The sequence below is a fragment of the Leuresthes tenuis genome, unplaced genomic scaffold, assembly GCF_036924035.1.
Source record: "Leuresthes tenuis unplaced genomic scaffold, fLeuTen1.0.hap1 SCAF_5, whole genome shotgun sequence".
Classification (NCBI taxonomy): Eukaryota; Metazoa; Chordata; class Actinopteri; order Atheriniformes; family Atherinopsidae; genus Leuresthes; species Leuresthes tenuis.
Window position 1 is genome coordinate 32031113 of NW_027325359.1, and position 19181 is coordinate 32050293.

Here is a 19181-nt window from a genome sequence, read left to right on the forward strand (position 1 = left end):
GACTCCATCAGCTGACACACAAAAACAAACATATGAAAAAAGAAGTCTTATCACAATGAAGAGAATCATTTCACAAATGAGGAACCCTTTAAAATTTGTAATAAATAATGTTTATTTATTCGAATAAATAATCTAAAATAAAATACAAAACAAAGTCAGAGATCATTACAAAGAGAGGGACACTTTGCAAAGTAGAGTTAAGCAGAATAAATTTAACTAAAGAAGCAGGAAGCAGCCATGCTCCTCAATCGTTCACTAAACATCTGGCAAATGGCATCTTTTTTTGTCATAACTAATGAAATGAATGAAAAAAAGAATGAAACACGTGAATCGACTGACTTCCTTGCAACTTTAACAAAATACTAGTTTAATAAGTTTATATTTTTCTTGGTGAAGGGTTTCAGTGTTTCAGTTATTACACAGGGTACATGTATTTGTCCTTTTGACTCGTTAAATTTTGTGCGTTGAAACTATATTTGGTCGTCAGAGCAGCGTTTAATGCCTGTTCATGCAGATTCGCACTTACATGTCTTACTTCAGGTTTTCTAATAGATATAAAGACATTAAGCTTTTAATCTCTTCGGGCTGACTGCGCGCTTTGTCACCTGATCTCCGACACCGCGTCCTAAAATAACTTTTCTAAGGTCGTTTAAGGTAACGATCATCTGCGTCACTTGTAAGCAGCCCATTAAAAGAATCGACAGACGTAAAATAATGACTGACCAACAACTCGTGTCGCAGACTGCATCACACTGCAGCCAGAGTCTTTATTATCTGAAAACGAAACCTTGGGAAGAGGGACATTGTTTTAGTTTCGTTTTTAGGCGGTAGCTGATCCTGTGCCACTGCTGCAGGGGCACAATGAGGAGAGGAGAGGTTGATTTCGATGGCTTGTTATTACTGATTAACTAGCCACGCTGATTATATGTTTCTAAGATAAATAGAATAAAGACATGTCGTACCAGCTAATGATGATCATTGCTAAAGACCTATGGAAAAGTGTTGTGCCACGCTGCCATCCCCACAGAACGGCTCCTCCTCAGCAGGAACCGAGCCAGTGCCATGACTCACCAGAAAATGTAGTTTTATCAGAACCAGATCAAAAAGGCCAGAGCGTGACAACTGGCTGCTTTTTGACTCAAATCAGACTTGATTTAATGTAAAGTAATGCATTTATTCATAATAATCATTTAACTTTATCTTTAAAATCCTACATAATACCGTTCCAAACTGGTGGACTACAAGCATGTGTCAAAGATATACAGACCTGGATAACTGAATTATCTGCTTATAAATTCAGACAAAACTTAAGTTTTTGTCTTTGGACCTGAGCGCTTCAGGAGGAAACTGTCTAGTTATACAGTTAGTCGAGATGGCATTACCTTGGCTTCTTATACAACAGCGAGAAACCTTGGAGTTATTTCTTACCAGAACCTGTCCTTTGACTCACATATAAAACAGGTTTCTAGGACTGCCTTCTTTCACCTTTGTAATATAGTCAAAAAATTAGACACAACCTGTCTCAGAGTGATGTAGAAAAACTGCTCTATGCATTTGTTAATTCAAGAGTGGAGTACTGTAATTCTTTATTATTGGGCTGGCCCACAAATTCTCTGAAAATTCTCCAGCTGATCCAAAATGCTGCAGCCAGAGTTCTGATTAGAACTAACAGCAGAGACCATATTTCTCCAGTTTTAGCTTCTCTTCATTGGCTCTTCTCCTCACATATAAAGCTCTTAATGACCGAGCTCCATCATATCTCAAAGAGCTCATAGTTGGATATTTTCCCAACAGAGAACTTTGCTCTCAGACTGCAGGTTTCCTTGTGGTTCCCAGAGTTTCTAAAAGTAGAATGGGAGGCAGAGCCTTCAGTTATCAGGCCCCTCTCTGTGGAACCCCAAGATCCGACCGTGCAATGCTCAGAGAAACTTTGAAAAAGCCCAGAGCTACATCTCAGACTCTACAGGCCTCAGTTAGCATGTTAAAGGTTAAAGTTCATGACAGCACAATTAGAAAAAGACTGAACAAGGATGGCTTGTTTGGAAGGGCTGCAGGAGAAAGCCTCTTCTCTTTACAAAGAACATGGCAGCACAGCTTAGGTTTGCAAAGCTGCATCTGAACAAAGCACAAGACTTCTGGAACAATGTCCTTTGGACAGACCAGACCAAAGTGGAGATGTTTGGTCATAATGCACAGCAGCACGTTTGGAGGAAACCAAACACAGCATATCAGCACAAACACCTCATACCAGCTGTCAAGCACAGCGGTGAAAGGCTGATGATCTGGGCTGGTTCTGCAGCCACAGGACCTGGGCACCTTGCAGTCATTGAGTCCACCATGAACTCCTCTGGATACCAAAGTATTCTAGAGTCAAATGTGAGGCCATCTGTCCCACAGCTAAAGCTGGGCTGAAACTGGCTCATCAACAGGACAAAGATCCCAAACACAGCAGCAGATCTACAGCAGAATGTGTGAAAAAGACAAGAATCAAGGTGTTGCAACAGTCCAGTCAAAGTCCAGACCTCAGCCTGACTGAAATGCTGTGGTGGGACCTTAAGAGAGCTGTGCAGAAACCAATGCTGCAAACCTCAATGAGCCGAAGCAACGCTGGAGAGAAGAGTGGGCCAAGATTCCTCCATGAGAGAGACTGATAACACAGAAAACCATTCCTTCAACTTACTGCTGCTAAAGGTGCTTCTACAAGCTGCTGGATCAGGGGGTGGACCTCACACATCTTTAAATGTAATATTTACAAAATATGTAAAATAGCAAAATCATGTAATGTTTACTTTATGTGTCATGATCCCAAAATCAAGCTTCTGCAACAGTCCTCTTCTTTAACCAATGTTAACTAATGAAGTCCTCTAATGAAGGGCAAACTCTGTGCTCCCCCACACTCTGTGCTCCCCCACACCCTGGAAACACGCCTATTTCAACAAGCACATCATAGTGGCCTTCATAACTTCTTAAATTACATGATACAGTATTATAGGCCTTCAAAAAATGCTGACGAGAGAAGACACATGTCCCCAACTGTATCACAAGTTAACTGACAAATGAATAAAAATACAACTCCTCACATAGGCTGGGCTCAGAAAACAAAACTATAGTATATACTATAACCTGTTATTATTATTCTTTCTATTCAACTGAATATTTGCATACACATTTATTTCAGATGCTGTGTTGTAAGCTGTGTAGTAAACATGTTTGAAATGTGCCTGGGTTTCTTACTTTACTGAAGCTTAGACATTGTAACCCAGCAGAAATATAAGCCATGAATGTGTACAATTGCCTGACCGAGACCCACTATAATCAAATCTGAATGATGTTGAGTTTTGAGAGGACATTTCAAATGAGGAATGCTGATCTTAATTTGACTATACAAGTCAAAACAAGATATTAAATCACTGGAATCTTTAGATGTATGAAAATAGAATAAGATGCTCTTTGCCCTTTCCTGAAGAGCATGGTATAAAAATGATTTGCACTCATCCCATGGCTCAGTACATATAAGGATTATTATATGGGCTGTCAACTATTTGAACCATCTATTTCCTTTCAAACATGCAGCCTAAATATTTAGAGGATTATAAAATGGTTCAAATAATCACTTAATTCTTAGAGATTAAACTTTAAAAAAATATAAAAAAAGAAAAAACTCTTTGGCTGTATCAGTGCCTCAGAACTTTGGCTATTTTAATAAAGTAAATAGAACGGCTAAGAATTACCAAAGGTATTTTCTTGGCTCATATTGGCTGTTTCATCAAATTGTAATAGTGAACTGAACTGATTCAGAATATCAGTGCTGATGTAGGAGAATTTAATTCTAAGAAGTCAGAGTACACAAGTAACATTCATTGGATTTATTTCAAAGGTGTTTATATCATTACATGTTGGCTACACCGTAGCATCCTGCTTGATGCTATCATTTTATTTGCCTCCTGAAATGTGAAACCCTGAGTTTATTAGCTATTTAGATTGCATGGATTTTTCTAAATTTAGTCTCAAAAATCAGCCGTCATTGCAACCTTATTTGGCCAGTTCGCCTGCCTCATTATTTGCCCTGTAAGCAAAGTAGATTGTATATAAGGAGTAGAGGAGAAGCCTCATAGTGTGGTAGAAGACCAGTGAAGTTACTGCTTGTGGTGAGGTTCACAACTATTAAGACAAATAGCATTTACATGTCTTCCTAGTTTGATAAATTAAGAGTATCAAGTGTTAGACATACTTGAATTTAATGCATCCTATTTTTCACATAACTTAAAACAAAAAAATCTATATTTCTTGCAGTTTTTATATAAAGTAAGCACAGTTACATTTTAACAGTTAATTTTTGGTTGTTTATTTTGCTGATTAAAACGTGTTTTTTTAACAGGGTGGTGGAGCAAAAACATTCTTCTTACATAAGGAAAAGGTAAGGTGTGTAATAGAGCTTTTTTTATTTTTAATCCATAGATATGTGTATTTAATCAGGGGCCCAATGTGTACATCTCCTATTTCCAAATTACGAAAAAAAAGGCATATAAAGTAGGAACCACAAGCTGAATGCTAATTCTAATAAGACATTGCGTACTGCAGATCAGTTAACTGTACAGTTAAAGAACAAGCCCATAGCTTCTGGTCAATGACAGCAACAGAACACTTCTGTGAGTAAGAAACTTCTTGGACTGTTGTTATGTGACTTGATACAGACATACGCTACCACCATGAGTACGGACGCGGAGATGGCCTTATATGGCAAAGCTGCCATTTACCTTCGTAAGCCAGAGAGGGAGAGGATTGAGGCTCAAAGTGCACCATTTGACGCCAAAAGCGCCTGCTATGTGGCTGATGTCAAAGAGCTGTACTTGAAGGCAACGATCACCAAGAGAGAAGGTGACAAAGTCACCGTCAAAGTTTTGATCAACGATGAGGTTGGTACAGTAAAGTCACATTCAACTGGGAGTTAATCGTGATCCCTTCTAACTGTGACGGATTTCCTGTTGTAGGAGAGGACAGTTAAAGAAGCTGACATCTCCCCAATGAACCCTCCCAAGTTTGACAAAATTGAGGACATGGCCATGATGACCCATCTCAATGAAGCCTCTGTGCTGTATAATCTCAAAGAGCGTTATGCAGCATGGATGATCTACGTAAGATGAACTCACTAAAGAGCAAACAGAAACATTGAGAGTCACTATAGTTGAATCTTAAACACTATTAACTTAAAATGTCTATTATTTCTTTCAGACCTACTCTGGGTTGTTCTGTGCAACTGTGAACCCCTACAAGTGGCTCCCAGTGTATGATTCTGAAGTTGTCAATGCCTACAGAGGCAAGAAGCGTATGGAGGCTCCACCCCACATCTTTTCTGTCTCTGACAACGCTTATCAGTTCATGCTCACTGGTATGTCCTGAACATGAAAGAATTTGTTCATACAGAATTTGGTGGTTTTGGCTGACATGCATAGTGAATATCTCCATTTCTCATTTTAACAGACAGGGAAAACCAGTCTGTCCTGATCACGTAAGTCTCACATTCGTTGACTTTATTCATATTAACTGAATATCCTGATCAAATACTAACAAGTCTGTGTCTATACCCAGAGGAGAATCTGGTGCTGGAAAGACTGTGAACACGAAACGTGTCATCCAGTACTTTGCCACCATCTCTGTTGGCGGAGATAGTAAGAAGAAGGAACAAACCAATTTCAAGGTGTGTTATGACAACATTCCTGAAAATACAGAATACTTGCAGATGAAAATCTTTTTCTGATGTAATTTCTTTAAAACTGGATTATAGGGGTCACTGGAGGATCAGATCATTGCAGCCAATCCCCTGCTGGAGGCTTATGGTAATGCCAAAACTGTGAGGAATGACAACTCTTCACGTTTCGTAAGTATGAAATTGTTTCTCCATGTTGCTAAACATTTCCCATGTGGATGGACTTTTAACGATTCCTTTGTTCCAAACAGGGTAAATTCATCAGAATTCATTTCGGCACAACCGGCAAACTGGCCAGTGCTGATATTGAGACATGTAAGTAGTCATGTAATAATGAAGCTGAAGCTATTTAACACAGTCTTAAAGGAGCAAAACATGAGACTAATGATCAACATTTACAGATCTGCTGGAGAAGTCTAGAGTGACATTCCAGCTTCCTGATGAGAGAGGCTACCACATCTTCTACCAGATGATGACAGCCCACAAACCTGAGCTGATCGGTAAGCAGACTGAGTTTTTGCCGTGTCAAATGGAATCTCAGTCATCCTATAAAACAACGTGTTGACCATTTCACCCTTTTTGATTGTTAGATCTGGCACTCATCTCAACCAACCCCTATGACTTCCCCATGTGCAGCATGGGTCAAATCACTGTGGCCAGCATTGATGACAAAGTTGAGCTGGAAGCCACTGATGTGAGTGATCTTCTTCATTCAAGCATCAGTTATATTGTGGAAGTTGACTGGTGCATTGTAATTGCCTTTTTAGGACCATGTCCTGAAATGATTATATTTTACGTGGATCATTCTTTAACAGAATGCCATTGATATCCTGGGCTTCACTAATGAAGAGAAGTTAAGCATCTACAAGATGACTGGTGCTGTTCTTCACCATGGTAACATGAAGTTCAAGCAGAAGCAGCGTGAGGAACAGGCTGAGCCAGATGGCAATGAAGGTGAGTACATGTGGGATATCTGCTCTGAATATTTGACCACATTAGTATATGTTCATAACAGACAATCACTGTGTCATTCTGTATGCACTTACTATAAATGTTTACTATAAAATGTTTTTAGAGGCCGACAAGGTTGCTTACTTGTTGAGTCTGAACTCCGCTGACATGCTGAAGGCTCTGTGCTATCCCAGAGTGAAGGTCGGAAATGAGTTTGTCACCAAGGGACAGACAGTGCCTCAGGTAAACGGGAGCAACTCATGTCAATAATGCCATTATTTAGTAAAATGTTACTGATGCTACTTCCATATGGATAAAACATTCAACTTTAGTAGATAACAGGAATGTCAGTTTTCAGAGATGCTGTTTTTAATATAAACTACATATGTTGTGAATCTCACAAGCCTGGAAGCAGATTTGGAGATCTATCTGTTTACAAAACAGTTGGCCGGCATTCATCAAGTCATGGTCTTGTTTTACTTTAGGTGATGAACTCTGTCACTGCCCTGGCCAAGTCAATCTATGAGAGGATGTTCTTGTGGATGGTCGTCCGTATCAACCAGATGTTGGACACTAAGCAGCAAAGGAACCATTTCATTGGTGTCCTGGACATTGCTGGCTTTGAAATCTTTGATGTAGGCCTAATTCCTCTAATTCAACATCCAATACTTTTCATGACAGTGGGTTTTCTAACTAAAATGAATGATTTGTCCATTCATAGTTCAACACCTTGGAGCAGCTGTGCATCAACTTCACCAATGAGAAACTGCAGCAGTTCTTCAACCACACCATGTTTGTCCTGGAGCAAGAGGAGTACAAGAAGGAGGGTATTGTCTGGGAGTTCATTGACTTTGGTATGGACTTGGCTGCCTGCATTGAGCTGATTGAAAAGGTATACTTTAAGCTCATAATTCTATATTGTGAAGGTATTGCTAGAGCGTGACAGAGGGGTACTGTTGATTCATGAGACACCTTATCTCTTTCTCCTTTAATCAAGCCCATGGGCATCTTCTCCATCCTTGAAGAGGAGTGCATGTTCCCCAAGGCTACTGACACTTCCTTCAAGAACAAGCTGTATGACCAGCATCTTGGCAAGACCAAAGCCTTTGAGAAGCCAAAGCCTGCAAAGGGCAAGGCTGAGGCCCACTTCTCCCTGGTGCACTATGCTGGTACTGTAGATTACAACATCACTGGTTGGCTGGACAAGAACAAGGACCCACTGAACGAGTCTGTCGTGGGGCTGTACCAGAAGTCCTCATGCAAACTGCTGGCTCTTATCTATCCTCCTCCTCCCCCTGAGGGTATGATTTTTGATAACGTAAACTTCACATGGAAGATTCTACTTACTTTATATTTTTGTGTGTGTTTAATGTAAATTTGAAGTCTCATATTCTAACACAAAGCTTCTAATTGATATCACATTCTGAAATACAGAGGCTGGCAAGAAGGGAGGCAAGAAGAAGGGTGGCTCTATGCAGACTGTGTCTTCACAGTTCAGGGTAAGGTTTGAAAATTACATTAAAAGTCTTTTGATGCTCACATCCATTTTTCTTTGATTTGATGAGAAAAATTCCCTGCTTTGTACATACAACAGGAGAACTTGGGCAAGCTGATGACAAACTTGAGGAGCACCCATCCTCACTTTGTGCGCTGCCTGATTCCCAATGAGTCCAAGACTCCAGGTATGAAAGATATATTCTTTTATCGTCGGTGTGTACTGGTTGGATTCATTTAATTTTGTTTTTGATACTTACCCTTACTGAGAAAATCTTATTCTCCAGGTCTGATGGAGAACTTCCTGGTCATCCACCAGCTCAGGTGTAACGGTGTGCTGGAGGGTATCAGAATCTGCAGGAAAGGTTTCCCCAGCAGAATCCTCTATGGTGACTTCAAGCAGAGGTACAATTTCTATGTTTATTACACTCCTGTTCTTGAAAATCCATAAAAATAAAATGATAACCGAGACCATCAACTCTCTCATAAAAGATACAAGGTATTGAATGCCAGCGTCATCCCTGAGGGCCAGTTCATTGACAACAAGAAGGCCTCAGAGAAGCTGCTTGGATCAATTGATGTCAATCATGACGAGTACAGATTCGGACACACCAAGGTAAGCGCGATTAATAAATCCATTGGCTTTAGTGTACTTACTGACATGATAAGTTTTTCAATAGATATTTTGTTACAAAGAATAATATGTCAAAATCCCTTTTTTTTTATCTTTTAGCATCAGTCTATTTTACTGAAAAGTTAGAAGGGGAACAGGAGGGACAGTTCTGAGTCTTTTTGTTGTTTAGTATATATAGCAGACATAAGATGTTTCAATGCTTTGTTTGTTCAGGTGTTCTTCAAGGCTGGTCTGCTGGGTACCCTTGAGGAGATGAGAGATGAAAAGCTGGCAACTTTGGTCACAATGACTCAGGCTCTCGCCCGTGCTTACCTCATGAGGAGGGAGTTTGTCAAGATGATGGAGAGGAGGCATGTGGAAAACAGAAAACTATGAACATACAGTCATGGTTGAAATGATCAAGTCCATTTGTCTATAACAGAAACTTTGTGTCCACAGGGAGGCCATCTATACCATCCAGTACAACGTGCGCTCATTCATGAATGTGAAACACTGGCCATGGATGAAGGTGTACTACAAGATCAAGCCTCTCCTGAAGAGCGCTGAGACTGAGAAGGAGCTGCAAAATATGAAGGAGAACTATGAGAAGATGACAAACGACTTGGCTACTGCCTTGGCCAAGAAGAAGGAACTGGAGGAGAAGATGGTGTCTCTTCTGCAGGAGAAGAATGATCTGCAGCTGCAAGTGGCATCTGTGAGTAGAAATCAATCAGGAGCTGTACTTTTTTTTATTGTGTTTGTGGAATGTTAATGTGCAAATCTACTTTTTCAAACGTAAACTAGGAATCAGAGAATCTGTCAGATGCTGAGGAGAGATGTGAGGGACTTATCAAGAGCAAGATTCAGTTGGAGGCCAAACTCAAAGAGACAGCTGAGAGACTGGAGGATGAAGAGGAAATCAATGCTGAGCTTACTGCCAAGAAGAGAAAGCTGGAGGATGAATGCTCTGAGCTCAAAAAGGATATTGATGACCTGGAGCTTACCTTGGCCAAAGTGGAAAAGGAGAAACATGCCACTGAGAACAAGGTTTGGACATTTTTAACTGTTTGTGCAGATCAGGTAGAACAGAGTGCTATCAAGTGATAACAACATCTTTCTTGGGCATGTAGGTGAAGAACCTGACTGAGGAGATGGCCTCTCAGGATGAGAGCATTGCTAAACTCACAAAGGAGAAGAAAGCCCTTCAGGAGGCTCATCAGCAGACTCTGGATGACCTGCAGGCTGAGGAAGACAAAGTCAACACTCTGACCAAAGCCAAGACCAAGCTTGAGCAGCAAGTTGATGATGTAAGTTTAGAAAGTTACCTGGATTGGCAAAACAAGATTCTTATCGAACCTGATAACAACAATCCCACATTAATTTTCAGCTTGAGGGTTCTCTGGAGCAAGAGAAAAAGCTTCGCATGGACCTTGAGAGAGCCAAGAGAAAGCTGGAAGGTGATCTGAAACTGGCACAGGAATCCGTCATGGATCTGGAGAATGACAAGCAGCAGTCTGATGAGAAAATTAAGAAGTAAGAGCAGATCCTTTTTTTTTTTTTCAAACTCCAGTGGGGTTCTAGACATGCATGAATTCTCACAAAGCACATTCATATTTTCATAGGAAGGACTTTGAAATCAGCCAGCTCCTCAGCAAGATTGAGGATGAGCAGTCATTGGGCGCTCAGCTTCAGAAGAAGATCAAGGAGCTTCAGGTGACTGATCGATTGTGTTGAATCACACAGTAGTCTATATTCAAAGTTCAAAGATTACTGAAGGACAACATATCCACATCCAACAGGCCCGTATTGAGGAGCTGGAGGAGGAGATCGAGGCTGAGCGTGCTGCTCGTGCCAAGGTTGAGAAGCAGAGGGCTGACCTGTCCAGAGAACTCGAGGAGATCAGTGAGAGGTTGGAGGAGGCCGGTGGTGCCACTGCAGCTCAGATTGAGATGAACAAGAAGCGTGAAGCTGAGTTCCAGAAGCTCCGTCGTGACCTTGAGGAGTCTACTCTGCAGCATGAAGCCACTGCTGCAGCTCTGCGCAAGAAGCAGGCTGACAGCGTTGCTGAGCTGGGAGAGCAGATCGACAACCTGCAGCGTGTCAAGCAGAAGCTTGAGAAAGAAAAGAGTGAATACAAGATGGAGATTGATGACCTCTCCAGCAACATGGAGGCCGTTGCTAAAGCAAAGGTACACAATGCATTCATTTGTACTTTGTATTAAATCAAATAAATCAAGACATGTCTTAGTTTAGGTAAACTCTTACTGATTCCATTTCTGTCCTCCACATTAGGGTAATCTTGAAAAGCTGTGCCGTACTCTGGAGGACCAACTTAGCGAAATTAAGACCAAGAATGATGAGAATGTTCATCAGATCAATGACTTGGGTGGACAGAAAGCTCGTCTCCTCACAGAAAATGGTACGCACAAGACAGAATTTCACTGCAGACAGCGTCAGTGTATGACCACGAAAATGTACACAAACTAATCTCTGGTGACCATTTTCACACAAGGTGAGTTCAGCCGCCAGGTTGAGGAGAAAGAGGCCCTCGTCTCTCAGCTGACTAGAGGCAAACAGGCCTTCGTACAGCAGATTGAGGAGCTGAAGAGGCAGGTTGAGGAGGAGGTCAAGGTAAGACACATTTAAGTGTGTACTGCTCTCACTTGTTTGTCATTTAGAAATTTTATTAATTAATTTTCATGTTTCAACCAGGCTAAGAATGCTCTTGCCCATGGACTGCAATCAGCCCGCCATGACTGTGATCTGCTGAGGGAGCAGTTTGAGGAGGAGCAGGAGGCCAAGGCTGAGCTTCAGCGTGGTATGTCCAAGGCCAACAGTGAGGTGGCTCAGTGGAGAACTAAATATGAAACTGATGCTATCCAGCGCACTGAGGAACTTGAGGAATCCAAGTGAGTAACTCTCAAATCAAACAATAGCTTTTAGTTTAAAACCTCTTGCTAGCATCAGTATGCTTTTATCAAATCTATACACTTTTTCAAATTTGTGAATTAGAGCATCACATTAAAAAAAAAAACAGAACTTTTTTTTTATGTGTTCATTTTAATTTTTAATAAACTAACTGATACGTATATCCACTCAAAGATCAATCTCTCTTTTTTTCATTCAAGGAAAAAGCTGGCCCAGCGTCTTCAGGAGGCTGAGGAACAGATTGAGGCTGTGAACTCTAAGTGTGCTTCCCTGGAGAAGACCAAACAGAGGCTCCAGAGTGAAGTGGAGGACCTCATGATTGATGTGGAGAGAGCCAATGGGCTTGCTTCCAATCTTGACAAAAAGCAGAGGAACTTTGACAAGGTAGCATCTATGGCCTTGGGCGATAAAGACGTAAACCCATGAATTCATTTTCCATGTATCATTAAATAACTCAAGCGTACAAATTGTTTTTATCTAGGTGTTGGCAGAGTGGAAGCAGAAGTATGAGGAGGGTCAGGCAGAGCTTGAGGGAGCTCAGAAAGAGGCTCGTACTATGAGCACTGAACTGTTCAAGGTGAAGAACTCCTATGAGGAAGCCCTGGATCAGCTGGAGACAATGAAGCGTGAAAACAAGAACCTGCAACGTGAGTTCTGACCAGATTGTGTCTGCTCATGGTGTTATTTTTTGCTTTTACATGTACAGATTAAAAATTATTCAAACATGTCTTTGCAGAGGAGATCTCCGATCTGACTGAACAGATTGGTGAGACTGGCAAGAGCATCCATGAACTGGAGAAGTCCAAGAAGCAGGTGGAGACAGAGAAGTCTGAGATTCAGACAGCTCTTGAGGAGGCTGAGGTAAATTTTTTCGTGCGAGTTCCTCTGAAAAGAAACGTCCAGTTATGAAAACACCCTCTGTAAAATGTTTGTGGACAGAGTAAATACTTTTGTTTTTGATATCGTTAGGGAACTCTGGAGCACGAGGAGTCTAAGATCCTGCGTGTCCAGCTGGAGCTCAACCAGATTAAGGGTGAGGTGGACAGGAAGCTTGCAGAAAAAGATGAGGAGATGGAGCAGATCAAGAGGAACAGCCAGAGGGTGACTGACTCCATGCAGAGCACTCTGGATGCTGAGGTCAGGAGCAGGAACGATGCCCTGAGGATCAAGAAGAAGATGGAGGGAGACCTGAATGAGATGGAGATTCAGCTGAGCCATGCCAATCGCCAGGCTGCTGAGTCCCAGAAACAGCTGAGGAATGTGCAGGCACAGCTCAAGGTATTGTCAGACACAGAGCCGTGGCAGGGACCCAGACGACCTTGTGGTATGTTTGTGACTTAAGTGTTGTTGTTTTTTTCCAGGATGCTCAACTGCACCTTGATGATGCTGTCAGAGCCCAGGACGACATTAAGGAACAAGCTGCTATGGTGGAGCGCAGGAACGGTCTGATGGTGGCTGAAATTGAGGAACTCAGAGCTGCTCTGGAACAGACAGAGAGGAGCCGCAAAGTCGCTGAGCAGGAACTGGTGGACGCCAGCGAGCGTGTTGGACTCCTGCACTCTCAGGTGAATAATCTGACAACTTCTCTGAAATTTCACAACTCTAAACCATTCAAAAAATAATTTGTCTAAATCTGATCTTTTAGAACACAAGTCTTCTGAACACCAAGAAGAAGCTTGAGTCTGACCTGGTTCAGGTCCAGGGTGAAGTGGATGACAGTGTTCAGGAAGCAAGAAATGCCGAGGACAAGGCCAAGAAGGCTATCACTGATGTGAGTTTAAATTCAATTTGTTTTCCCTTAAACTGCTATTAAACTTTGAAAACATTTCATCCTTAAATGTTATCTTTTCTAGGCTGCTATGATGGCTGAGGAGTTAAAGAAGGAGCAGGACACTAGTGCTCACCTGGAGAGGATGAAGAAGAACCTCGAGGTTGCCGTTAAGGACCTGCAGCACCGTCTGGATGAGGCTGAGAACCTGGCCATGAAGGGTGGCAAGAAGCAGCTCCAGAAACTTGAGTCTCGGGTAAGAGGATTATGTTGAGATTTCTGAGGTGGAACAAATCTATAAAAAACATACAAAAACTCCCAGAAACTAATTCACACATTTTTTTTTTATTTTCTGAAGGTTCGTGAGCTGGAGGCAGAGGTTGAGGCTGAGCAGAGACGTGGTGTTGATGCTGTTAAGGGTGTCCGCAAATATGAGAGGAGAGTGAAGGAGCTCACCTATCAGGTAACCACATTAACACTGACACAAACACTATATATTATTCTAATACCATCCTTGTCTTTACAAAAATGAAACATTCAAATTCACATTTTCTATTACAGACTGAGGAGGACAAGAAAAACGTTGCCAGGCTGCAGGATCTGGTTGACAAGTTGCAGCTCAAAGTGAAGGCCTATAAGAGGCAGGCTGAGGAGGCGGTAAGGAAAAAAGTTGTTTCATACGACTACTGGATGTATCGCATATGTTGTCGGTCTTCAATTCCTCTACAACGTTAAGCATTTTATTCTGTCATGTATTCCAGGAGGAGCAGGCCAATGTTCATCTGTCCAAGTGCAGGAAGATCCAGCATGAGCTGGAGGAGGCAGAGGAGCGTGCTGACATTTCAGAGTCTCAGGTCAACAAGCTGAGGGCAAAGAGCCGTGACTCTGGCAAGGTAAATATATTTCACTTTAATGAACGTGTAAGTTTGTTAAAGCAGATAGAATTCAGTGTTTAGGCTTTGTTTAAAAACTGTTTGTGTCCTGTTTAATTGATGTACGGTTTGATCTGATCAAACTTAAATCTAAAACAATGTCACAGTCAAACATCACTGATCCATTTCTTTTTCTTTGTTTTTACAGGGAAAGGACTCTGCTGAGTAAAGTACATTGTGTTTCATTACGTTGTATCATATAATATGATGTCATTCATTCTGAAACAATAAAGAATATTGCTGCTCTTACACTGCTGTCTATATTACTATATTTTTCTTTTCCATTCATGAATAATAGCCCAGACTCGAGTCAAAATAATTCAGTAACATTTTAGGTTACATGACCACATAATTGTTGGTCAGAAATACAGATTAGTTTGTTTGGAGAAACACCAAATATTAGAGGAACACATCATAAGGATTTCAACACATTGATTTGAAAATTGTAAAACAATTTACTGAGATAAATGTGGCATCTACAGCTAAGAAACTGGTCCAGATAAGTAATGGAACTGGCAATATGGCAAAAGCAAGGCAAAGAGGAAATGTGTGGCAACGATCTTAACTTAAAAAAAACATATAACAATAAAGAAAAGACAATTAATTATCTTTAATCAATTACCTGCTATACTATTTGAATATATGAAGGACCATGGGGAACAGGTGGAAACACTTTGGAATCAGGGAAGACAATCAGACGGCAACACAGGAGAAGACACTGGGGAGGCAAAAGGAGAGGTGAAAGTCTGGTGGAGCGCGGCCGATACCACGGCCGAGTCCGTGACGCAGACGTCCACTGCAGCTGCGTAATGGACTTTTCTCGCCGCCTCCCAGGCTTCCTGGAGTGCTGGGATTTCCGGAACTAGCCCCCACCGGAACACCTCCAGGAAGTCACCGGACACCCTCTACCGGTCAAAACTGTCGGCCACCTCAGCCAAGCATTTGACAAAGTCAAGAGCCTCGAAGACTGCTGGGTCCATATCTGGCAAAAACCTTTTGTCCATGGGCGAGACGTTTGGACCCTGCTGCGTCCTTTCTAGCCAGTGTGTCACGGACCGGCAGGACATAGATGCAGGGATTTTCAGAGTAAGGTTGTTTATTCACAATAAACAATTCGTGATTCTCCAGAATCGTGCTTTTATTATGTATACATTTCCTGCAGTCCACCACACTAAACACATATAAGCAGGAATGCAGCCATTCAACACTTAATCATTTTATGAGCAAAACGGCATCTGTCTGATTGGATTTACTTGCTGCTACTTGAATTCCAAGAACTTTAACACAGAAAAAAAAAGAGCAATGAAAACATGCTATGAGAAGATTAGTATTAACAATATTCTATGTTTTAATTATCTTCACATGCATTAGTGTGTATTATCAAAAAAAGTATAATATTAAAAGAAAGTGGCATTAAAAAACACCTTCAAATGATGTGTGGCCCTCTTTCAGTCTGTAGGGTGGAGCCAAAATGTTTTAAGTTAATGCTTTTTCCATTATCTTATTAAATGAATAAAGTACTATCCAAGTTTCCACATCAAATAGCTGCTAACCTTTTAGAAGAAATGTGATGTGGCATTTTCAACTTTCCAACAAGGTACACTGAGCTCCAGATAATTTCATAACTCAGAATATCTCCTAGTGAGAACGCCTCATCCAAATGACTTTGTATTGGCAGCTGTTCGTCATTACTAATTGACAAATCCTGAAATAACTGCAAGACAGATGTGAAATAAAATAATAATAATACATTTTATGGTATTGCACTTTATATTTAAAAATCTCAAAGTGCTAACTTCTGGATCAAAGTGCTATATAAAAGATATTTTAGCAGTAAGCTTTCTTAACAAAATGAGTTTTTACGTCACGTTTAAAAGCCTCTGCAGTCTGTGGGGCCCTCAGATGGTTGGGGAGGATGTTCCACAGCCTCAGAGCTGCAGAGGAAAAGAACAAAAAAAGATGATAACAAAAATAACAACAACAACAATAATGCTAATGATTTTTCTTGAATAACTTATGCTTGAATGGAAGCCAATTATGATGATAAAGTAGAGTGTAAACAGCCAGCTTTACAAACAATATCATCCCTGTAAAGAGAAAAAAGTATTTCTCATATGTAGACAGAGCAGAAACTTAAACTCTGTAAACATAGTTGGGATTGTGATGACTGTCATACCGTTAGTGAAATGAGAGAAGGCCTGCTTTCTGAGCACACAGCTGAATTGATTAAGGTGGGAGCGTACTTTTTCCTTCAGCCTTGTATAATTCATACGTTCAAAATATGCAGGACAAAAGAAATCTGTGATGATGAAGAATTTATCATGATCAAGACAGCCACGAGAAAATGGACAGTGAACATTTGGCAATACCTTCTAATTTAGTTTTGAGTCTTGTTGAGGAAACGCTGTGGTCTTTGGCCTATCATTTCTTCTTTCTTGCTCAGGGTAACGCCTGAGAAATGCAGCCACAACAGCGAGGTAGACCTGGGTACGGGTGGTGGGGACTTGGACTGATGCAGAAGATGACTTTGCTCTGCCATTTGTACCATCACTTCTTATGTCTCTGCTTCCTTCAGCGTCTCCACTTTGCTCTTCTTTTTGTGGATGACTCTCCCCTCTGCTGCCATCTTTATGCCCTTTATAGTGCAAAGATGTCATATTTTTTCAGTGTTTTGCAGTTATTTCTCTGTTTTGCCAAACCCTGAGATATGTGTATAGAATTAAAATGAACCATAATCAATTGCAAGTTACTGTGAAATTTTTGCTGTTACATGAAAAAAGAAACCTTTTGGTCGAAGATCAGCATTGCTTGTCAACATTCACAGCATTATTTCGTACTCACTGTCGGCATATCCAGTCACTGATATGAGCCTCGACTCCAGACGCATGGGGAGGTTTTCACAAAGGACACAAACAGTCTGAAGGAAGTTGCGGCAATCTGTAGCATTTGCCTTCTTGTAGTACTCCAACATGGCTTCAATATGGTCTGTTCCTGATGCTGCTGTAGGGCTGGTGGAGGCTTGCTGATTGTGCCACCCAGTTTCACCGGGCATCATTTTGCAGAGATACGTTATGACTGAGGGCGACTGACTCCGAAGGATATGGGACAGTTCTTGGGATTCCTGAGCCAAGATGGAGTTCACATTTCCATCATCAGGGTCAACCTCCTCATCCATGGTCAGACTCCATCAGCTGACACACAAAAACAAACATATGAAAAAAGAAGTCTTATCACAATGAAGAGAATCATTTCACAAATAAGGAACCCTTTAAAATTTGTAATGACCACTAATGTTTATTTATTCGAATAAATAATCCAAAATAAAATACAAAACAAAGTCAGAGATCATTACAAAGAGAGGGACACTTTGCAAAGTAGAGTTAAGCAGAATAAATTTAACTAAAGAAGCAGGAAGCAGCCATGCTCCTCAATCGTTCACTGAACATCTGGCAAATGGCATCTTTTTTGTCATAACTAATGAAATTAATGAAAAAAGAATGAAACACGTGCATCGACTGACTTCCTTGCAACTTTAACAAAATACTAGTTTAATAAGTTTATATTTTTCTTGGTGAAGGGTTTCAGTGTTTCAGATATTACACAGGGTACATGTATTTGTCCTTTTGACTCGTTAAATTATGTGCGTTGAAACTATATTTGGTCGTCAGAGCAGCGTTTAATGCCTGTTCATGCAGATTCGCACTTACATGTCTTACTTCAGGTTTTCTAATAGATATGAAGACATTAAGCTTTTAATCTCTTCGGGCTGACTGCGCGCTTTGTCACCTGCTCTCCGACACCGCGTCCTAAAATAACTTTTCTAAGGTCGTTTAAGGTAACGACCATCTGCGTCACTTGTAAGCAGCCCATTAAAAGAATCGACAGACGTAAAATAATGACTGACCAACAACTCGTGTCGCAGACTGCATCACACTGCAGCCAGAGTCTTTATTATCTGAAAACGAAACCTTGGGAAGAGGGACATTGTTTTGGTTTCGTTTTTAGGCGGTAGCTGATCCTGTGCCACTGCTGCAGGGGCACAATGAGGAGAGGAGAGGTTGATTTAGATGGCTTGTTATTACTGATTAACTAGCCACGCTGATTATATGTTTCTAAGATAAATAGAATAAAGACATGTCGTACCAGCTAATGATGATCATTGCTAAAGACCTATGGAAAAGTGTTGTGCCACGCTGCCATCCCCACAGAACGGCTCCTCCTCAGCAGGAACCGAGCCAGTGCCATGACTCACCAGAAAATGTAGTTTTATCAGAACCAGATCAAAAAGGCCAGAGCGTGACAACTGGCTGCTTTTTGACTCAAATCACACTTGATTTAATGTAAAGTAATGTATTTATTCATAATAATCATTTAACTTTATCTTTAAAATCCTACATAATACCGTTCCAAACTGGTGGACTACAAGCATGTGTCAAAGATATACAGACCTGGATAACTGAATTATCTGCTTATAAATTCAGACAAAACTTAAGTTTTTGTCTTTGGACCTGAGCACTTCAGGACGAAACTGTCTAGTTATACAGTTACTCAAGATGGCATTACCTTGGTTTCTTGTACAACAGCGTTCCTCGCTGGAGTTATTTCTGACCAGAACCTGTCCTTTGACTCACATATAAAACAGGTTTCTAGGACTGTCTTCTTTCACCTTTGTAATATAGTCAAAATTTAGACACAACCTGTCTCAGAGTGATGTAGAAAAACTGCTCCATGCATTTGTTAATTCAAGAGTGGAGTACTGTAATTCTTTATTATTGGGCTGGCCCACAA

At 40.9% G+C, this 19181-nt stretch overlaps 1 protein-coding gene across 1 annotated transcript; it reads left to right on the top strand.

The window, feature by feature from the left end:
* Window positions 1–4130: 4130 nt before the first annotated feature.
* On the top strand, window positions 4131–14642 carry LOC140307691 (myosin heavy chain, fast skeletal muscle-like). The gene is made up of 41 exons (XM_072386674.1): window positions 4131–4148; window positions 4379–4422; window positions 4695–4916; window positions 4992–5135; window positions 5233–5389; window positions 5482–5509; window positions 5590–5698; window positions 5786–5878; window positions 5959–6022; window positions 6109–6207; window positions 6298–6401; window positions 6523–6661; window positions 6783–6901; window positions 7144–7293; window positions 7380–7550; window positions 7656–7959; window positions 8093–8157; window positions 8253–8340; window positions 8440–8557; window positions 8645–8768; window positions 9000–9140; window positions 9229–9480; window positions 9570–9812; window positions 9896–10072; window positions 10153–10298; window positions 10388–10478; window positions 10565–10954; window positions 11058–11184; window positions 11278–11396; window positions 11478–11674; window positions 11894–12077; window positions 12175–12340; window positions 12430–12554; window positions 12663–12971; window positions 13055–13258; window positions 13339–13464; window positions 13547–13717; window positions 13820–13924; window positions 14023–14118; window positions 14223–14354; window positions 14542–14642. The coding sequence occupies exons 3-41, from the start codon at window positions 4710–4712 to the stop codon at window positions 14560–14562; spliced, it is 5805 nt and encodes a 1934-aa protein (XP_072242775.1). The 5' UTR covers window positions 4131–4148; window positions 4379–4422; window positions 4695–4709; the 3' UTR covers window positions 14563–14642.
* Window positions 14643–19181: the final 4539 nt, after the last annotated feature.